Source organism: Leptodactylus fuscus, chromosome 2, assembly GCF_031893055.1.
Source record: "Leptodactylus fuscus isolate aLepFus1 chromosome 2, aLepFus1.hap2, whole genome shotgun sequence".
NCBI lineage: Eukaryota > Metazoa > Chordata > Amphibia > Anura > Leptodactylidae > Leptodactylus > Leptodactylus fuscus.
In genome coordinates, this window is record NC_134266.1 from 156055338 (window position 1) to 156078719 (window position 23382).

General features: G+C 41.8%; 1 protein-coding gene across 1 annotated transcript in view; it reads left to right on the forward strand.

The window, feature by feature from the left end:
• Positions 1-14420, forward strand: part of ZZEF1 (zinc finger ZZ-type and EF-hand domain containing 1) — an 88915-nt gene extending 74495 nt beyond the window's left edge. Inside the window, exons 45-55 of the mRNA XM_075264845.1 lie at positions 10-189; positions 1296-1396; positions 1616-1751; positions 2143-2502; positions 7319-7462; positions 7867-8035; positions 8533-8631; positions 8988-9153; positions 10427-10577; positions 11073-11144; positions 11830-14420. Coding sequence (XP_075120946.1) covers positions 10-189; positions 1296-1396; positions 1616-1751; positions 2143-2502; positions 7319-7462; positions 7867-8035; positions 8533-8631; positions 8988-9153; positions 10427-10577; positions 11073-11144; positions 11830-11904 — 1653 coding nt within the window. The 3' untranslated portion in view covers positions 11905-14420. The remainder of the gene's footprint in view (positions 1-9; positions 190-1295; positions 1397-1615; positions 1752-2142; positions 2503-7318; positions 7463-7866; positions 8036-8532; positions 8632-8987; positions 9154-10426; positions 10578-11072; positions 11145-11829) is intronic.
• The last annotated feature ends 8962 nt before the right edge of the window (positions 14421-23382 follow it).

A 23382-nucleotide genomic window follows, 5' to 3' on the forward strand; every position in this document is an offset into this window, starting at 1 on the left:
ATTTTACAGATTCTCTCTATAATGCTGTATTCATCAAAGAAAGAAACAAATTCTTTGTCTGAAAAAGAGCTTTCACATTCTGAGAAGCAGGCCCAGGACAAGGATTTGGATTCGCCCTCTGTTGATACAACACAGCAGAAAACTGATCCATTTGAAGATCTTGATGAAGCTACAAGAATATGTTTTCAGGTAAGACCGTGTAAGCCAAACCCAAAGTAATTATAAAAGTTCCTGGCGCCAATTTGTCAATGAAATCTGTTTTATAATGCAAAAGCACATTATACTATCTTTGGAATCCACCGATTAAGCTTTTTGGGGCTTATAACCTCAATACAACAATTTGCAAAAGGCCACTCCTAACATTCTCTTAAAGCATACCTCCAGTTGTGAAACAACTGTTTATAAGTGCATAGTACAAGTTAAGGAGTTGTCCAGAATAATTAGCTTTTTTATTATGATTTCCAAATTATGTATCTCCTCGTTAACCCATAGTTCATACTACAACCCCAGGCTTAATTTTTATTTTTTTTAAATTTCCACTGACGTTACAGGGACTCAGTGTAATCCATATCTGAACCAAGGTGACCGCCCAATCATATTTACCAGGTCATGCTTTAAGATCCAGACCTGGGATGCCGCTTCTGGAACCAACTGCACAGCACCTCCTCATCATTACATGTGTCGGTCGCCCATGCATGTGCAATACTGCCGTCACGCTGAGATGTGCAGTACAGCACATACGGTGTTCCTGTTCTATTGCGCATGCATGGATGGCAAACATGTTGCAAAAAGGAAGTCTGGCACATGGAGGTGCCCACGCATGCATATTACAGCCGGCAAGTACAGTAGAGTAGGCACACGGCTGAGGAATAAAGCCGGCATGTAACTAAACTGTGCATGCGCAAACTATACTATACTATACTGGGCAAATTATATGTGTGTGTGTGTCTGTGTGTGAGTATACACTGCAATTGTATCTCTGTTTCATTTCTAATCCGGTGTGGTGGAATGCAGAGCCCAAAACATGAAGGATGTGTCACTGGCCAAATAAATGTATTACTGGCCTCAGCGGTCAAAGGAAAGGATCTGTTGATGTGAGTTGCATACATCATTAGTTCCTTTCATTAGGTCTAATGCAGTTACAACTTCCAGGGGCAGACGAATATGATTTATTTATTTAATGTTTCACCTTCCCTGGCCTCTTGCCTAAGTACTGTAATTCTTGGATAACACCTTTAAGTGTGGAGGATCATTCTCGGCCTGTTTAGTAGACCACTTGTTTTCTATGGTTTCAGGTAATTCACGAGTCTCACAATGTACCTTTACATATACTTCGTGCCATATATGAGATGGAAATGAAGAATACAGACTCTTTCCTTGAAAAAGTTCATAAAAGGTAACATATGAGAGAACTATTTTACGTACAGAATGTCTTCTCATCATGTATGACCTCATATTTTCTAAATTAAAGACGTTTATTTTTATTTTTTTATATTTTGTTTATTGTGTGTTTATAACTTGGAAATTATATATCAACATATATTAGCAAAAATAATAGTCAACAAAGTAAATTGTTCCATTAAAACAAGCTCTGATTGTTTTCTATTTCTCAAAGATTTGATGGAAAAACTGTTGTGGTTGACGAAAAAGTCAAAAAGATGGCACGGAAATGGCAGCCCCCTAAATCTGAAAAATTAGAGGAGCAGCTCTCGAATGTGACAGACACAGATATGGTTATTCCACCTTGCCTGGTATGTTTATTGGGTTTGGCTTTACTTAATATTGTACGTATGACTTTTATCCTATGTATATTAAAAAAAAAAAACCTGCTAATTAATAGTAATGAATGTTATGGGGTTTGTGAAAATCCTCAAAACCCAAACATATTCACACCCAAGCACCATTAATTTCACTCTGATGCTTGTCTTTATAGCTTAGATTTTTGTGTAGTTTATTTATCTAGCTGAAAAATGCTCATGAATTATTTTATGTAACTAAAATAACCAGGCAGTGTCAATTAAATGTCTTGCATGGAGATACAATGTATAAAAAGCTTTGCTTCCCACACCTGCAATTTAAGGCACCTACTCATCCCTGAAATGGAAAACAAGACAACTCTGCCTGAAACTCTCTCTCTTACAGCTGAAACCAATGCAGTGTGAGAAGGCCACAGAGGAATCCAACCCAGTCACTCAAAAACTCATTGTAACCAGTGAAAGTGAACTTCAGCTCAGCTATGCCAAGCAAAGGCGCACAAAAAGCTCTGTCCTGCTCCGCAAAGAGCTTGACTCCCGCAGCAAAATAGCAATCCGAGATTACTTGTATCATGTAAATGAGGCTACTGCTGTCGTATATGCCCGCCATGTCCTGGCATCCCTGTTGGCAGAATGGCCTGATGGTGTTCCATTGAATGAAGACATCCTTGAGCTGAGTGGACCTGCACATATCACCTACATCCTAAACATGCTAATGCACCTAGAGGAAAAGCAGCTGTGGGAAAAGGTAACACCATTTCACACAGATTTTGTTTTGTTTTGCTTTTGTTTTTTAAATACTGTTTTAACTGTTAGGGTCAATGCACACAGAGTTTTTTGGCGAGGATTTTGATGCTGAACCCGCGTCAGAATCCGCCTCCAAAAAAACGCCTCACCATAGAGTTCTATGTATTCTGCTAGCTTTTTTTTTTTTTTTCTCTTAGTGAAAAAAAAAAAGCAACATGACCTTTCTTCCGGCAGATTCCACCTGCAAAAATCAGGAGTCGATGGGAGGTGGAAAAACCGCTAGCGGTATTTGCCTTTTTTTTTTTTTTTTTTCAAAGACCGCTTCAAAAACTGCTAGCATTTTTTTTTTTCAAGGTCCATACAGTGCTGGAGTTAAAAAAAAAAAAAAAAAAATCAAACACTAAAAGTGCCTCAAAAAATGCTCCAAAAACTGCTTCAAAAAAACCATTTCCTAATTCCTGAAGCAGATTTTTTCCTCTCCAAAATCCTCGCTAAAAAACTCAGTGTGCATTGACCCTTAAATCATTTTGACAAGAAATTGTCTTTCCTGTTCAGTTTATAAAATGGAAAAAATTTAAACTGATTGTTATTGAATTTGTTTAGTATGATTACAATATTTTTTCCTTGTACTTAATACCTGTGTTTTATACCCATAAATCTCACAGTTTATGGAAGTGCTGTGTTGACTGATGAAACCTAGTTTAAGAAGTGTTACCAGCCTGTTGTCAAAAGGGAGCCATGTTGTTGTGCAGTCAGACACATTTTTTCCATAGATTTCATTATAAGAACAAAAATGCTGTGTGAACAAAAAATGTCAAAAAGAATTAAGTTATGGGGATATTGTCACTCCTTGAGGCGAGACCACCTAGTCAGGTGGTCTCGCCTCAAGGAGTGACAATATCCCCATAATCTGGTCTAGAAGCCTCTCGCCTCTGCCAAGTCAGTTCTCCCTAGGCTGTGCTGATGAGATCCAATCAGATGGAAACAGCGCTGTCCACAGCTGGGATACTGACTTGGTAAAATCCTGCATCATTGCAGCAAAGGCTTGTGGGAAAGTTGGGCATGATGTTTAAGGGAGCTTCCCCTAGAGGGCAGCATAAATAGGCACTGTTTCCCTATTTACATCTTGGGAAACAGATGTGCATATTCTTTTCCAAAGAATTAAGTGTAAAGGAGGCCTAAGCCTAACTAATATTGTCAGCAGTGGCGTAACTACAGCCGTAGCAGCAGAGGCAGCTGCCACAGGGCCCGGGACTTTAGGGGCCCGGTGAGAGCCACTACTGCTGCTATCATTATACTCGGGGGTCTTTTTGGACCCCCCCGAGTATGATGATCAGCGGACTGGGAGAGGTAAGAAACATAAAAAACACTGTTACTTACCTCTCCACGATCCGGCCAGGCTTCGGCCTAGTCGCCTGATGTCTCATGACCCCGGCCTGCATCCCGGGTCATGTGACGTCTGACGTAATTGAAGATGGACTACTTCGGAGGCCGACAGTGCGATAGTTGAGTAACAGAGGATTTTTTAAATGTTTTTCTCCCCCTGGGTCTCCGATTATTATACTCTGGGGTCTGAAAAGACCCCAGAATATAATAATTGTTTATGGGTGTCCACAGTGGGACATAATACTGTGTGCAGGGGCCACTATGGGAGATAATACTGTGTGCAGGGGCCACTATGGGAGATAATACTGTGTGCAGGGGCCACTATGGGAGATAATACTGTGTGCAGGGGCCACTATGGGAGATAATACTGTGTGCAGGGGCCACTATGGGTGATAATACTGTGTGTAGGGGCCACTATGGGGGATAATACTTTGTGTAGGGGCCTCTATGGGGGATAATACTGTGTGGAGGGCCACTATGGGGGATAATACTGTGTACAGGGGCCACTATGGGGTATAATACTGTGTGGAGGGGCCACCATGAGGGATAATACTGTGTGCAGGGGCCACTATGGGAGATAATACTGTGTGCAGGGGCCACTATGGGAGATAATACTGTGTGGAGGGGCCACTATGAGGGATAATACTGTGTGGAGGGCCACTATGGGAGATAATACTGTGTGCAGGGGCCACTATGGGAGATAATACTGTGTGGAGGGGCCACTATGAGGGATAATACTGTGTGTAGGGTCTACTATGGGGGATAATACTGTGTGTAGGGGCCACTATGGGGGATAATACTGTGTGGAGGGCCACTATGGGGGATAATACTGTGTACAGGGGCCACTATGGGGTATAATACTGTGTGTAGGGTCTACTATGGGGTATAATACTGTGTGGAGGGGCCACTATGAGGGATAATACTGTGTGGAGGGCCACTATGGGGGATAATACTGTGTACAGGGGCCACTATGGGGTATAATACTGTGTGGAGGGGCCACTATGAGGGATAATACTGTGTGGAGGGGCCACTGAGGGACATAATACTGTGTGGAGGAGCCACTATGAGGGATAATACTGTGTGGAGGGGCCACTATGGGGGATAATGCTGTGTACAGGGGCCACTGAGGGACATAATAGTATATCCTAGTATATCTTCTCTTCTCAGCTTATCTGTGTCTACGTCTGTAACATATTACTCTGTATTATCCTGTATCTGTATTACTATGCTGCTGTAACACGCTGAAATTTCCCCAAGGTGGGACTATTAAAGGATTATCTTATCTTATCTTATCTTAATACTGTGTGCAGGGGCCACTATGGAGCATAATAGAGCGCGCAGGAATGCATAGGAGGGAGTTGGTCGAGGTCTTCGGCGTCAGTGTCGGTCGGGAGGGGGGGGGGCATGTCAAGAGTTCGCCACGGGGCCCCGCCATTCCTAGTTACGCCACTGATTGTCAGACAAAATTCATATACTGCAGCTCTTAGTAAAATAGTTCCACTTAACATTATATATATTTGTACCAGTAATATGATCACTTCTGCTGTGCACTAACCAATGCAGCAAATGCAACTCAGTCTGTGAACCTTGGGTTATCTATGATCATAGAAACATATAGTCAAATGAACTTATTTCATAATGGGTACAATGGTGTGTTTTATCTAGTGGCACTGTAAAGCCTGAATCTTCATTACCTGCTGTTTAATTGACTTTTTACCAGTATTATTATTATGCCATGATGTACTTAGTCTGTTTTTCATCTCACAGAACTTTTCCCAGAATTATTAGGTTGGCCTCTTACACCTTGAATTTTATACTCAAACACCCACTTTAACCTTCACAGAATTTGATTCCTATTTTATCATTAAGGCTCTTGTGTTAAGGTGCTAACAATATAGCTCAAGTACCCAGTAGGTGTTAAAAGCTTTATAGCACTGTGTAACAACTTATATAACCTACAGTAAAGGATTTTACAGTTTTCAGAATTTTTTTTTCTCTGCCAACGTGGAGTCTAATTTTCTCCAGTCTTCCTCCATGACAGTTCCTCAGATTATATAAGGATGTAATCACATGGAGGATTCCTAGGAACCTTATAATTAGTAAGAACTAATACTGTTTTTCTAATAAACCATATGACTAATTTGTAACAGAAGACAGTGGGGAAATTATTATTCCCTTTTAAATCATTGGTATGCTTTTTTTTTCCACTTAAAGGGGCTCTATCAGCAAAATTTTACTCTATGAGCCCCACATATGTGTGAATAGCCTTTAAAAAGGCTATTCACGCACTGCTAATCTTATTTTAGACCCCCGTCCCGTTTTAAAATAGAACTATAAAAACATATATGTAAATCATACCTGAACCTGACCGTGCGCCATCAGACGTCATCTTCTGGCACACCTACCTCTTCTTTCTTCTTGCAGCAACGCCCTCTGGTCCTGGCTATTCCACGCCTTCAGCGTCCTCTTCTTCCGGTGTGATGGCTTCAAATCCCGCGCTTGCATAGTAGTGCTTCCCTCTGGAGTGCTACTGCACAGGCTTCGGCGCCATTTTTGGCGATGGCAGTTCGCGAGTGTACTGCGCATGTACAGTACGCTTGTGAAGTTGAAAGGGGAACTGAGCATCCTGAGCATGCTCAGTAGCTCATTTCCCCCCCTCCCCGTACACCTGGAAGTGAAGTTCACAGAGCTACCTTCCCCACAACCCTGATAGAAAGTCCCTAGAGAGGTCTCTGACCTGCGTGACAGCAGTTGCCAACAGCCTCAGTATAGTAGGAGTTGCAGTAGTCCATATATTCTGAAACATTCAATGCTTTGTGAGATTTCTTGCAGCTGTTTGGCTCTATGGATACGACTGTATGCTTTGGCAGTGTGCTAGCAGAATTTTTCTGCTAACGCACTGACCAATTCTTCATTATTGCTTCAAATACATACCCATTTATGATCACAGAACCATGTATGCAGCAGTGAGCCTAGCATAAAACTCTTGACAGGACCTATGCTATCCATTTTGTGGCCAAGGCACACTAGATGATGTGAATGGATCCATGTAGTCACAGGTGTCCAAAAGATGTTATTCATGTGCCATCCAGGCCGTTTTACCACGGGCCAGGCACATGCACATGGTTAGGTAGAGGTTTATGCTGTAGCTGTGAACAGTAATAAGATTGTAAGGTTATTCAGCTCTTGGATGAAAGCAAGAGTGCTACTATTCACTGCAAATGTAGGCTGAAAGACGTGAGGGGAGGGCAGTATATTAGAGCCTTTCCTTTTTATCATCAAACCATAATCCCAGTTAAGATAATAATCCTATTCACACGGGTGTACCACCTCCCAGTAACAATAATCTGAGCTGTCACACAGTCTTGGTTGCTTGTGATTTGGACATTTTATCTAGTGACTTCTAAAGTGTACTTTTCTTTTTCCTCTAGATCTTGCAGAAGGTGCTAGGCGGCTGCAGTGAGATTATGCTTGGCACAGTCGCACTTACAGCTTGTCAGTTCATGGAAGAGCCTGGAACTGCAGTGCAAGTCCGAGAATCCAAACACCCTTACAACAATAATACTATTTTTGAGGTACAAAGTCAATTTTTTTTTCTAGTTTTTTGTGGTCCTTAAGCCAGGCATATAAAAACTATCTGCATGTATACATAGTTTCACCCATGTGATCTTCTAATGTGTATATGACTTGTATCTTTTACCTTGACTTCTGCCTTTGTCCCTGTCTGTGTTTTTCTCCTAACACTACACACATCCTGTGTTATATCTTTGATACAACAATGTAATAGAAAGTTAGGAGCAACGGATTTTGAGATTTAGTGGTAGATGTCTGTCTGAAAAGCACTTTGCAAAAAAAAAAGCTCTGCAATGGTAAATTTACACAGCTTTTAGTAAAGAAGCATCTATGTTTTTAGGTTTGTGACTACAGTAATTTCACAATACAGGAGTAGGATCTAGTTAATCGCGGTTCTTATTTTCAGGACAAAGTTCACATCCCTGGTGCAATTTATCTATCCATCAAGTTTGACCCATTGTGTAACACAGAAGAAGGTTGTGATGAATTGGTCATTTCAAGCTCCTCCGACTTCAGACAAGATCTGCACAGATTTAGTGGGCCGTCTAAAAAGTGGACAGACTTTGAACTACCTGGTGAGTAATATATCTCATTACAGAATATACGTTATAGAGCTGTGATCCTGTGTATTTTTGATGAATAATTGGTGTCAAACTTTACCTAGCATATTTGTGAAAGCAATGTCTGTGTCTGCACCCACAACACTATAAGGTATGGTATTGAAGGATCAAGTGCTTATGTTTTCCTTACATATTTCACCCCAAGTGTGAGAAGCAGCGCTATCGCAAGTCCTTCCTTCCATCCACGATCAGGCTGTATAATCTACATCAGACCAAGCGAAGATCACTCTGCACAGAGAACTAATGATTATGACTATGAAGTCTTCCTTCTTTCTCTTCCGTTCCTTAGCTGCTATGGACTCCTAGTATATCTTCTCTTCTCAGCATATGTGTGTCTACATCTGTAATATATTACTGTGTATTATCCCTGTATCTGTATTACTATGCTGCTGTAACATGCTGAAATTTCCCCACTGTGGGACTATTAAAGGATTATCTTTATCTTATTTTAGGAGATACATTGTTCTACCGATTTACATCTGACATGAGCTGTACAGAATGGGGATACAAGTTTACAGTGGCTGCTGGACATAGAGGACGATTTCAGACAGGTTACCACAATTCATATTCACTTATGATTCCATATTTTGGCTTATTGAAGCATACATATTATCTTATTCATGTGAAATTGCATTGGGACAGTTTGTTAACTGTTAAAGTGTTTCCGTTGGTTAGAATATAGCCAATATAACGCCATTCTAAAGCATCTTGTCTTGGAAATCTATATTGTACTGTTGCTATGTTATTCCTCCCAAAAGTGTTTGTTTGAGTAAATGGACAACTGGATCTTACCGGCTGGGAGGGGGATACCTACACACCTCTGCAGTTTGAGTCATTTACTATTAACTGTATAGTGTTCGTGGAGTTTTTTCGGGCAAATAAGGGTTTACTTAATGTCCTTTTTTAGGATTTGAAATTTTAAAGCAGATGTTGTCCGACCAAAGAGTTATCCCTCATCTTCCTCTGTCCAGTATATGGGAATGGCAGGTTGACGTGGCATGCCGGCAGACTGGCCACCAGCGATTAAAAGCAATCCATTTATTATTGAAGATGTTACATCTTAGTCATGTCAGGTGAGGAAATTAACTAAATACAAATGTGTATTAACAAGGATTTCCATCTTTTTGCTATTGATGACCTGTCTTTAGGACAAATCACCAATATCGAATTGGTGAAGGTCCTACACCAGAACTACACAGTGCATGGCGGCCAAAGCAGATGACACCATACATTGTATAGTAGCCAAGCCCAGTTGCTACAGCTCAACTCCCATTCAGGTATCCTACAGATTTGATATTGATGACTTATCCGGAGGATAGGTGTTATTAAAGGGGTATTCCCAACTCGTTTGTTCACCACCATGCATGCTGTATGCTTTGTTCACTTCCTGGTTTTCTCGGTAAATTGATGGGCGGGATTTCACTTGCTGTCTCACAGACAAAGCCAGCTCTGCTATCTCTCTTCATAGCAGTAAATGTTTGTAGTCAGTAATGATGGATGGTTGTAAATAAAGTAGCACAGTATCACTGGAAGATGCACAATATGAAGCTGATGTAGCAGAGCTAGATTTATTAGGTGATGAGAATCCCAAACTTACATGCTACAGGATCACGAGTCAGCTTGCAAAATACTCACTTTTAGTTCTGTGTTTAATGGACTCCCTGTCTCAGCTCTTATCAGCAAAATTAAATTAGCCGACTGATAACTGGAAGAGCCGGAGATAAACAGCTCAGAAATACAAGCTCACTCCGAGCGCTCAGCTCCCTCGCCCCTCCTGAGAGCAGGGAGTTACGCCACTTGTCCTGGGCGGAGAGATAAAAAGCTCAGAAATGCAAGCACCGAGCATTCAGCTCCCCCTCCCTGAGAGCAGGGAGCTACGTCACTTGTCCTGGGCGGAGAGATAAGACAATCCCCAGGTCTGTGGTTATGGAAACACAGTGTAAACAATGAAGTGAATAATCTCAGATAGCAGCCAAACAAAGTAGTTTTGCTTAAGCAATGTATATAGGTAAAGTCTTAAATCCACATAAGTTAGTAGTATAGATAGGATCCTTGAGCTGGGACAACCCCTTTAATATAAAAACAAAAAATGAACAACCTCTTTAATCATTCACATATGATATCCGATGTATGGCTCAGTACATTTCTGCTTCTGAATCATATACACCTTATGCAGTAGAATTATTTAGATCATATATGACCTGGTGGGTGGATGATTGAAGTCAACTGAAATTTTTACTGGAAGTGTTTCAGTACTGCAAATTATGCCAGTTAAATAATCACTTACTTACTTGCTTTTCTTTTCTTTGTTTTTTTTTTGTTTTTTTTTTTTGTTGGTTTGGTTAGAGATTGTGACCTCACACTGTTGAGGCCATTATGGCCAGTTTTCACATCCATGGAAAATGTAGCATGTCAAGATGGCACTAGCTCTGGAGTTCTTCTTCCGCTACACAGAGCTCTCACTGAATTGTTCTTCCTTGCAGAGAATTGTGCAAATGTAAGTATTTTCTGAATAAAACCAGGAGTGTTAAAGGCAAACTTGTTAAGAATCTTTGTTCATATTTCAGTGCAGTTCAAACAAGAAATTTTGAATATAAAAAGTATACATACATTGGAGACAAAGAGTTCCGAGTAGCAGAAGGAAAGGTGGGGGTGTAAGTGTACATGGCATCTAACTCAAAATTACATTTGAGAGGGGCATTGTCAGCTGGTAGATGCCATGACAACAAGTCCAGCCTTTTTTGGTTGTCAATTTTGAACTAGCAACTGGTACTGTAGTAAATGGCAACTTGCTATTGACAGAAAATGCTCCCATGTATGTGAGAATTCATGTAACAGATTTGGTTCCACAAATCGTGTATGATATATAACACCACTGTCAGAGCACAGGGCAGTATTTGCCGTTTTTATATGACTTCATTGTAAAGTAATGGACATTTATGTGATGCCTATGGTCGCCTATAGAATTTTTATTCTTTGTTTGTCACTACAGGACCTGGGCTGCTTACAGGATTATCTCATTAGTTTTACTACAGATGATCAAATCACCTTTTACACAGAACAGGTATGTCTATTGGCACTTTATTCTATGTGTAGTGCTCATTCTGGGGCGGCCAGTGAAGAAAACTACATTTATTTCTGAAATAGAATATAGAACCTTCAGGTCCTGTCACAGGCAGTTTACTCATCCTGAATAACAACTAGGTGATGCAACATACAGTAAGTGACCATTAACAAGGATGTCTAATATTTTGTATGTTCTTGTTTAGAACATTAGTTGCCAGGTTTGAATGGCAGAGAACTATGAACCACCCACCATCAGGCTTCAATCACATCTGTGCCAGTCTCCTCCAAAAATCTGGTGAAGGAAAAAGTCCTTGTGCAAGACTTTTTCTCCAATGTTTGGTTAAAAACACAAACCCCATTGTAGTCAACGGGGTCCATCAGGCTCCATATGTAACCGATGTTTCATCGGTCCGCGGCTCCATTGTTCGGGTTCCCAGACAGAATGACATTGCTAGTGTCAACTTAGCGTAACCAGTAGTAGCTAATTTATTGCTATGTTGGGATCTACTTTTGAGCAACCACATCAAGGTGATCTATTGGAATTTAAGGACAGGCACATATAGAGTTGCATTCTACACTGACTCCAGTTCAGCATTCATTACAAAAAAAAAAAAGATCTCTTTAAAGCTGAGTAACTTAGAACAAGCGGAGTAACTGTCTTGATATTGTTTTTGTACTTGCAGGCACTGAAAAACATTGCTGCTATAAGCTTTGCGATCAACTACCCAAACAAATCAACAAGTGTATGGACTGAATAAGAGTACAGTAGCATATCCTGTGAAATTTCCACTGGGTACTTTTGAAGATCGCCACATAAGAAATGTGTATTGAAGACAATACATGCACCTGCCTATTAACATTTGCACTTAAAACACTTTTTTTTTTCTTTTTTTTTCTTTCTACACCACTGTTGTAAATGTGCAACTTTAGGTCTTAAATGGTAAAAGTTTTTTTTTTTTTTTGTGTCCGGCGAAACGAGTATGAGAAGATATTGTGATTATTATAGAGAAAAAAGCACTTTTATTGAAGATGATGAAAGTTTTTAGTACTATTGGATAGAACATTATAAAACCAGTGAGAATGGGTTCAGAGAGAAACAGCGGGATTGCCCATAGTAACTTATCATGTGTTCTCTTAGATATCTCAAAGCTTTCTTTGGCTACAATATATTTTGCACTAGTTTTGTTAATGATGCATAACCAATATCAGTTTAACCTCCCAGTCTGGTCCTCAGACTTCATTTACATCTGATTGTTATTAATTTAATGACTAGTGATTAGATTTACAATGAATGATCGCAGATAATACAGGTATGCCTTGCTTTCCTGGTAAAAAGGGATAATCAACATTTTCTGTGTTTTTCTACAGAATGTTGTATTTATAGGAACTGCATGCCAATACCTAGAATAATACTAATTCTACATTCACGTAACAAGGGGACTTTGGTACTTCCATGTATTGCCTACATCATATTGCGTAAGAAAACCTACAACATAATTCACAGAGAGCATTGTGATATGTTGGAGAGCACCTGTATTTAGCATGCACCACTGCTGAACGCAGGCTCCACTAGTGATTCTCCACTAGCTCACATTCACATGTACAGAATAGCGGCACTTTGTGTCACTCCAAAATAAATACTTGAATTTTTCATTACACGGAATCTTATTTATTTAATTTTTTTTTTTTTTACATTTCAGCTGATCTAGAGTTTTAAATAATGTGGGGTTTCATCTAACCCTGAACAATTCAAGGTAACCATAGTATGGAAGGAGGATTCCATATGATTTTAGTCAGTTTAGCTTCCGTGTGTCATGCCAATAATCTAGGTTTTTACAGTAAGTAAATCTGATTGTTCATCCCTATGGTGAAGCAGAAGGCTTGATGTGGGCATGGTAGCTGGTATATTTTGTGGCATATGTGTCACTTATTTACCCCCATGTGTCTTTCACGCTCTTGTCTCCCAGCAGCTGCTTTATCTGCTTAGCCTAGAGTTTGATCATTCCCATTATGCAGAATTGTATGAATTCCATTCATGGCCAGCTTCTAGTAGTGCAGACTAATCCTTTCAATTTTTGCACTAAACCATTTTTTTCCCATAAATTGGATCCATGGAAGCCTAATGTATTAGACAGTTCCTTTTTTTAATATTTTGTGATGGCACTACGGTTTGTTCTCAGGCTTTAAGGGAATCTGTCACATTAAAAATGCAGTCTAATCTGCGAGCAGCGTGTTATAGAGCAGGACAACCTGAGCAGATTGATACACAGATTTTCTATAAAGTCTGTAGAACTAGGTACTTTTTTATTTAAACCTCTGCTCTTTTTGACCTTAGGGGTCCAGTGATTGGTCCTAGTTGGTCAACGCACTCACTCATACGGGAATGGCTGTCTGTTACTGAGTAGGACGGGCTACTGGACCCTTAAGTCTAGAATGAGCAGAGGTTTAAATCAATATGGTACAAGTTATCCTTTTTTTTTACCCACAAGACTATATATTAGTTGCCCACCTTGGCCTGCAATACATCTTGCGACCTGGAGGCTGGACTGCATTTTCAATATGGCTGTTTCCCTTTAGCATTATATAGTTTTCAATTCTAGATTTATACTCAGTTTACATGTAGAACCCTTAAACTGTGGATGTCATGCATCCTACAACTTATTTATCATCTTTGGTTTGTAATTCTTTGTAGTATATAGGTAAAGGATGATTTAGTTTTTATAATATAGACCTATCTGCTGTATACAGCACAAGTGTGTGAATTTGGGTTGATGCAATACTCAACCTTTCAGTTCACTAGTAACTAGCTAGACATCAGAGACCTAACAGATAGTCGATAGGTAGGTGATGCTTACATGCTTTTTTTTTTTTTTTTACCCATGTCTCTGTTTATTGGTGTATAACACCATATTTTTTTTACTTTGCCTGTACTGCAAGAAGGTATTCTTAAACCACATTTCCACTGGTTTCTCTCTGACTTCTCTATGAACTGTACATGATCAGTTTATTTTGCTTAGAAATATTTTACAAAGAGAGATCTATTTTGCATCTTGGAGACTACAAACAGGCTCTATAGTTGGTATTGCTGGGCTATACCAGAGCTGGCCAGTGCATGGTGTCCTGTCTGTAGTGAAGAAGCATGGTTTGCACTTACCTGATAGTAATGTATGTTCTGCCCTACCCCAACATTCAATTTTTGGGAGGCGTTCACACTTTGGCTCCCAGCACATAATGCAAAATGAGATGACTGTTCAACAATGCTTAAAAAAAAACATCAATTGTTCTGATGTGGCTTTTACCATTTCCGAAAACATTGCTGGCTTTATGGTATGATAACAAAATGTGCCTAAGATATACAATTTAATATGTAGACACACAAATACACACTGTATTTAAGATTTGTTTCTGAAACTCTTATTTTAAAAACAATTTTATTATGTTTTGTTTGTTCTTTCTTTTTTAAGGGTTTGAGAGATTTTTTGTTATTTGGTTGTAAAGAAAAATATACTATATAGTAAATTTCTCATGTAAAAAGTTATACATATGATCTCAATATACTGGGAATATATTGTAAAAAAAAATCACTAATAAAATATAGTGAATGCAACTGTTTGATATTTTATTATATATGTATATGTAAAGAGGGGTGCGACGATATGCTTTCCACATTATATGTCATCTTGTAAAACAATAAAAGTACACCCTGTAAGTAAATATTGTATGTTCCAATAAATTGCATGTTATTTCTCAGCAAAGCCACATGTTATAAAGATGGTTCTGAACAGTGGCGGATCATGCCCACCTTTCCTTTATAGGAATCCATACACTATTTTTATCGCTTATTTCATTGGGGGGATACAGCACGATGGGTATAGACCTGGATACTAGGAGGCTGACATTAAGTATAGCAAAAGGTGTCAGCTCCATCCCCAAGCTATACCGCTCTCCATGGACGCTGATTGTCAGTTTTAACTTAGTGTCTTTATGAGGCAGACACAACCTAACAGTCTTTCTGTCTTACATTACTTTACGTCCCTCATGCCCCACACAAACTTTTTCTCCCTTGGTTAGGGGACCCTTGTTCTTCTCCACCTTTTTCAGGCCTCACTCAGGCCTTCCAGAGCCCCCCAGCTGGAGTGCCCCACCGAGGATGCCTAGCCACAGGCCGCAATTCTGCTCTAGTCCCTAGTCTCACCAGAAACTAGGCCTGTCGCTCACTCCCTTCCCCATTGGCCCAGGGGAGGTTCCATCAAGAGCAATTCCCTGGCTGCTTTTACTGGCAGGAATTTCTGTGAGTGTTTTTTTTTTTTTTTTCCTCAGAAATATTCTAAGGTTGCTTTTTTTTTTTTTTTTTTTTTTTTTTTTTCTGGGCTAGCTGGCTTTCAACAGCCCTGCTGGCTACTACAGCTCTTTTCCAGTTTCTGGCAGGGCACAGCACGTGAGAATTGTCTCCGTGCATCCCCTGCAGCAGTCAGCGGTTGCACTTCTCTCCGGATATCTGGTAGTCTCTCTTTCCTGATTTACCTCTTAGGACCTTTTCTGCCATGTCTTCCTGTGACAAGCCAACTCGCCCCTTGAGCCCTCCTGGTGCCAGAAATGTTTTAACATGCGCCCAATGTAATAAAAAAACTACCCTGCAACTTCTCACTTCCACTAGGTGCTTGATAGCCCCTTCGGCACTTGAAGTTGTACTCTATGGTTAGGGACACGCGGTCACTGGAGTATTTGACAGCTTTGCTTAATAATGTAGAGAAGTTTCATACTATTTGGGACTTGTGGGATGTGTTTTGGGCTACTCCAGCCTCTCTGACTTGATAACATCTGCACCTCCCCCTCTCATGTTGGTGTTTTCCATTGATTTCTCTGCCCTTTTGTTCTCCTGTCATGTCATACCCTTTCTTGTCATCGATTGTTTTGTCTATGTGAATTATTTTTTGGCTTTTATTGCTTGATATTACTCTCTGTGTATTATACCACTTTTCCTCTTGTATAATTTGTGGATCGGTATCGGTTTATTATTGTTTTTCTTTATTGATTTTTTTTTTTTTTTTTTAAATAAACAGTTAACAAAAAGAAACTACCATGCAGTTAACAGAAGCCCTTCTGCTGTCCCTGCCAAAGACAGTTCAAGACCCTCCCGACCCCTGTCTGGCAGACCCTCCCTCGGATTGAGTGACTTCCCATACCAGGGCCATAGGCGACCTTGCCAGACTTAACCAGTCTGTGGTGGAATGTTTGAAATGACTACTTACCCAGATTATCACTCAGTCGGCATCTTTAGGCCCCTCCCCAGGCACCCTCATCGCTCTAGAAGCCGTCCCCACAAAGGACTAGGAAATCTTCCTACAGGTCAACATCTTCCTCCCCTTCCTCTGAGCCCTCCCCGAATAGGGTCACAGCTCATGGCTCCACTCCAACAGGCGGAAACTTGCCTCCCCCTGCACAGTCGGTCTGTTTGTCCTAGTGACACCTACTCATAGCATCAGCTAGACACGTCTACATCCGCTGCTACACAGGAGCTCATCCATGCAGTAATAGATACTCTACATATCTCAGAGAACCTGAATCATGTTTGTCAAGAGGTCATCCCTTTCTGCCACAGTCATAGTTCTCCTCTGGTCTTCCCCAACATGGGGCATTTGACCATATCTTAAGGGAACAATGGCTTCACCTGGACTACATCCTGCCTTCCACGGCAGTCGGGTGTCCTTTTACCTTCCAGACCAGTGTGTCTCCAAGTGGTCGGATCCTCCGGCGAAATCCGTGATAGCTAGGCTCTCCACACTTCCACGGCAGGGCATCATTGTTCCAGTCCGCACTTCAGAGTGTATTCCAGGGCTCTTATTCCAAAATGTTCACTGTTCCCAAGAAGGATGGCTCTTATCACCCCATCCTGGTTCTGAAGGAGCTCTACAGGTTTGTCCATGTCCCCAGGTTCTGCATGCAGCTCCTGTGGTCAGTGGTGGTATCCCTGGAGTCCGGTGATTCTTCGTTTTGCGGATGGAATGCATAATTTCTAGTTTGTAGCTCTCACCTTCGATATGGCCTCTGTCCCCCCAAGTATTTACCAAAGTGATGGTGTCTTTCATGGTTATCCTCCATTCCAGAGGCATTGCCGTGTTTCCATACTTGGACGACCGCCTGGTGACAGCTCCCTCCAAGACTGACAATCAGATCAGCTTGTGGATCACTTGGCCCTCCTTGAAAAGTCATGTGCCCTCTCAGCACATGGAATTCCTGGGCAAGATCCTTCTTCCAGAGTCCAGGCGGGGATAGTTGTGTAGCAGACTACCTAAGCCAAGGAAAGTTCGACTCAAGCAGGAGATGTTTCTCCATTTGTGCTCCTGGCGGCGCATTCCCTACATAGTCATCTTTGTCTCCTGCCTGAATCACATGCTCCCCCGCTATGTGGCCAAGTCCCTGAACCCTCGAGCCAATGCTCTTGTTGGTCAGAATTGTAATCTCTGTACTTGTTCCCTCCCCTGCCTCTTCTCCGTTGGTTTCTTAAGAAACTGAAGACCAAGGCTAGAGGGCCACGCGCGTCATGGCAAATTTAGCTCCACCCACTTATCCGCTGACTCCGCCCATTCTCAATCATTTTTCTATGTGCCCCACAAAGTAAAATGCTCCTACAGTCACCCTAACATTATACCCCCCCTCTCCCCCACATTATAACGTTTCCCTCCAAATGTCCCACAGTATTAAGTCCCTCTCCTGGTGCCCCAGTATAAACTAGCAGAAACTAGAGGGGACATTAAACTGGGGCAACTAGAGGCAGACATGTCCCCCTCCAGCTACCCCCCGTTGGTTTAATATCCTCCTCCAGCTGCTCCAATTTAATGTCCCCCTCCATTTGCCCCCTAGTTTAATGTCCCCCCCCTACATGTGCATTGTTTAACTGCCCCCTATATCTGCCCCTAGTCCCCCCTCTTGCTCGCACATGCTGTCTCTTCTCTCTTTATCATCCAGCAGCCTCCATTGCCAGCAGCTTGCAGAAAGCACACAGTCCACTAACGAGTCATAGCCTATCCTGGTGATAGGCTGTGATGACACTGCACAGCACTGTGTCTGTAGAGAGGGCATAGCCTGTGGGAAGAGTCGACATCTTTTGCTGTTCCTAGTGTCAGCCTCCTAGTGACCAGGTCTATACCCATGGTTCTGTGTAGCCCAATGAATACCATAAGAAACGGATTATATGGGAAGTACAACAATCCATTCCCCCCCCCCCCCCCTCCCCTACTTATGACCTAAATTTTGGCCTAATTCACATGGTTGGTATAAAGAAATTCCTGACTGTTCTTTGACAATATTAGGCAATGATGTTTATCAATACACTTTGTTGTACAGTACAGGATGTAGAACAATGGCAGTACTTTATAAAGAAATATTTATAAGGTTTTCCCTTTTTGAATCGTATTTCAACAAATTTTTTGCAGACTTGCTAGAACATGAAAAATAACAGTCCTTCCAATGGAAAAACATGATTACATTTAGGACTGTCAAAAAACATAACTTCATAACTTAAACATAACATCATGGCTTCCATTCTATTTTCAAACCAATAAAGCTTAAAGGGGTTGTCCCACGAAGGTGAGAACTGCAGGATCTTTCTCCTGCTCGACATTTCCATGTTCAGGTTGATTGTGGAGCAGGAGAAAGGTCCTTCACTTCATGGGACAACCTCTTAAACAAGTCACATGTGACGAGGGCAAAGAGTTCCCATCACCACTTAATGTTACAATCTCATAGATGAGTTGTCACTGTGGTCTAGTTGTTGCTGTATATTGTAGGGGACCGGCAATAAATGTTGTTAGTATTTTACAGCCTTTTCTCTTCCTGTTTCAGGTTGCCAGGCTTGTTATAGGAACCTAGAATAATGGTAATTCTACAATCATGTAACACGGGGAGTTTGGTACTCATTTACATGTATGGCCTACATCATATAACATAACAAAACCTACAACATTATTCACAAGGAGCATCTGTTTTTAGCTTGCACCACTGCTGAATGTATGCTCCTTTTTTTTTTTTTCCTTCTCACTGCCCCCAGCTTATTTAAATTTTAAAAGGGTTGTCCATTTTTGCCTGTACATCCCCTTTCACATTTGCACCTTCATGTCTGTTATGGTTCATTAGAGGACCACAACGAACAAATGGATCGCCAATACAAACTTTACTATAATGGGGTCGTTATTGTCCAATTTTTTATTTTTTTTTTTTATTTTTTTTTTAAACTGGAAACACTGGCCTTTCAGCATCAATTTTTAGTAGTCCCTGCAATAGAGTCTTCAAATGGAGACTTCAGTACAATTGTGAACTCAACCTCATGTTCTTCTGTCTGTTCCCAAGGAGCTGCCTTCAGGCTCAGACTGTAGGAATGTCTGTAGCTTGGTGTTCATCATATCTCCCTGCAAGAGACATTATCACCTAAACAGTGGCGTAACTACTGGGGAAGCAGCAGAGGCAGCTGCCACAGGGCCCGGGACATTAAAGGGCCCGGCGACAGCCACTACCGCTGCGTTGTTTATTTTTAATAGGCCGTTACCGGCTGGAGTTACTCCAGCCGGTAACAGGCCCTACTTACTTACCGATCCTGGCAGGGATCAGTAAGTGACACCTTGGGCCCTGCAAACATCATTATTATACTCAGGCGTCTTTTCAGACCCCCAAGAATAATGATCAGAGGCCAAGGAGAGGTAATGGAACATAACAAACAGTGTTACTTACCTCTCCACGCTCCGTGAAGGCTTCGGGGCCTACTTGTGTGACGTCTCAGACATCACATGACCCAGGGCCTGTGTCCTAATGCGTCGCAACGCAGGCCCCCGGTCAAATGACGTCCCTGACGTCATTGAAGATGGCCAACAGCGGGGAGTGCAGGTATAGGTAAGTAACAGTGTTTATGTTTGTATCCCCCTCTTGGTCTCTGATTATTATACTCTGGGGTCTGAAAAGCATAATACTCGGTGATGGGGCATAATACTGGGTGATGGGGCCACTATGGAGCATAATGCTGTGTGCAGGGGCAACTATGGGGCATAATACTGAGTGAAGGGGCCACTATGGGGTATAATGCTGTGTGCAGGGGCAACTGTGGAACATAATAGTGCACGCAGGAATGTGTGGGGGGGGGGGGGGGGGGGTTGGTCGGGGTCTTCGGCGTAAGTCGGGAAGGGGGGGGGGGCATGTCAAAGGTTCGCCACAGGGCCCCGCCATTCCTAGTTACGCCACTGTACCTAAAGCTTTAATAGCAGAGCACAGAACTGATAGCGCCATGTTCTACTGTTGTATTACACTATTTCTGTGTTCTTAGGGCACGCAGAGAATTTATATCACTACCTGCTACCCAGGACAGTACCTGAAATGTGGGGCTGTCCTACTTGATTGGGGTTGGCTGAGAAACGACCCCCTCCCCCCCCACCCCACTATCATATGGCCTGATGTGAATTTACTGTTTGCCCTATGGTTAAAGCTGCCCTGTGCTAAAGCCATTGTCACCACTCCTTTCTCAAGTATCACATGTGTGATGACACTGTGTCCCTCCTTGACAGTGGTGTCCATTACAGGGAGCTCTGACATTACTTCCCAGGGGAATATCAATCTCTGTTAAGGGGTTGTATGTGGCGTACAGAACAGAAAAAGGGTGCAGCAGCACAGCTGACACAATGCTAAGCTACTTGTGTGCTGACTTGGAAGGCAATAGACTCCCTTTAATTACACAGAGATTAAGGTTTATTTACATAAAACCCCTTTACTTTTTGACAGATGCCCAGACAATGGCATTGAGGTAAGCAGGAATATAAAGGATGCTTTGGGAGTGAGAGTTGCTCAGCAGCTAATCCTGGACAACTGCAATCTGACCGCACAGTAAGTCCAGTCCCGGAGTCACATAATGACCTTGCACTGGTCTTACTTACAATACTAGCAGTAGCCGTCTATACTGGAATTACTGGTTAATGTAATTATGACGAATGACCTTAAATCCAACAAGTATGTTAATCCATTTTAGCAAGAAAATAACTTTTCCATATCCTTGTTCTGAGGCTATAAAGGCTCATTATTTAACAGAACTAAATTTTCCTACCCCCACAACAATACCTCAGCAGTGAATTGTATTTCCACTCTAAAGTTTTGAAATACTATTATATTTATGAGAAATCTTTGGCATTCTTCTTCTTGGTTCTTTAAAAGCAATAGCAGCTGTTCTACTGAACACTGCTTAAGGGGATGTCTTGGGACTCCATGAATGATGACCTATCTTTAGACTGAGTCCTACCATCCCCACACTTATCAGCTGATTGCAGGACCTGGCCAGAAACGCGTGATGCACAGTCTGTAGTGGTAGTGACTGGTTACTGCATCCCTCACCCATTCAATAAAGGTAGGTAATCAACAGTGAAGCATATATTCATGTACAGTATATTGAAGTCCTATTCTTAGGATAGGTGATTAGTGCGGGTCCAGCTGATAAGGTCAAAGCCGTGTTTATGACTAATTGACCAATAATCTCGGGTAACTGTCATTGTCTTAATTGATATGAGCTAAGGGCTAGCGATGAGGTATTGATACCAGACGCGAAGGTTGGTATTAACTCCTCTCTTAGCAGAGGAATGTGTGCTGATGCACTGTATATTAAAAACACGGGAGTTAAATAGTAGCAGAGAAAGGAAGTGATAACAACAACGTACGTTTTCATATTAATTCCTGATTGATATGGTACATCTGAATCAAGCAGAAAAAGTTTAAGCAGTTCCATATATAGGCAGGTACTCCCAGTCCTGTGTAGTAACCTTGGGGCACTGTCTTCTGGCAACAAGCCAAGCATTTGTTTTTCTTGCACCCATCGTAGATACTAGCGCCATCTTATCATATAACATTATACCAGTTTCCAGTATAAGCAACTATATCTAGCATTCAGCTTTAAGGATAGCACTGTTTTTCATACTTTACATGATTATAAACTTCACACATCAACTTTGACCCCAGCAGATCAGCTGGTTGAAAAGGCAGCAGCATTCTGTTAGGGCATCTTCAATGACTACTAAACACACCACCATAAATTGTTTGATATTACAGCTCAACCTCATGCATTTGAATGGGACAGGGCTTCTGTAACATGTGCCCCAAGAAAGTGACATAATCGGCATAGGGAAGAGTCTACAGTGCTCTTTGGCATAGCAACCTCTTCAATACAACAGCTCAATTTTAAATTCCTGAAAACCCCTCCAGGCCTCACATTTCAGAAAAGCTACATTTTTATTGCAGGTTTTGCTCAGCTTTTTTGAGGCCTTCAGCTTAAAGGGGTTGACCATTTTATGTTTTCATATACTTATAGAATATAAAATTACTATATTTTAACTTGCATGTATTTAATATTTTGATATGATTGATTTATATATTTGCGCAATAGACCCATGTTTGGAAAAGATAAATTGTATAACCCACAGATTAGTTCATGGATATGTGTCTCATTGGCTAAATGAATGGCCTAAAGATTGTGTCAGTATTGTAGCCCAGCAGAGACATCATGTGACCCCTGGCATTCAGTTATCACTTTTCCGGTATCTCACAGGTGAATAGAAGTATACTAAGAAACATTATATATATATATATATATATATATATATATATATATATATATATATATATATATATATATATAACTATAACCCGTGACTTCGTCGTCGGCCCCCTGATGCCTGCGCAAACCACCTGCAGCGCGGCCCATGGGCCCCAACGCCCCTCTACTTGTGGCCAGAGCAGGCCTGCCCCCACTTCATGTGCCCCCAGTGTCTTGCACCCCCATCTCTGCCCCCCAGTCTCATGTTCCCCCATCCCTGCTCCCACCCCCTACATCGTCCCCCGTGTAGTATCTCTCACCTTTGTCTCTCTCCTCTGCTGGCTGCCTGAACACACTGCTCCTGCTGGTCCCTGTGGCGTTTATGTAGCAGAGCAGGCCGCTGTGCTTCATACAGGACACAGACAGTCAGCAGGAGAAGTGTGTGGAGCGGAGGAGACACAGGAGCAGAGGAGAGAGCCAAAGGTGAGAGCTACTACACGGGGGACGATGTAGGGGGGGGTAACTGAAGCTGGGGACACCTCCTCCCCCCCGGTACACCCCCTTACCCTGCTGCACTGACCTGTATGTGTAGTGTGGGGTGCAGCAGCCTTCTCCTCCGCGATGTGTGTAGGCAGCGTGGTATAGCTGCGGCTCCGGGACCCTGTGGGCGGCCGCC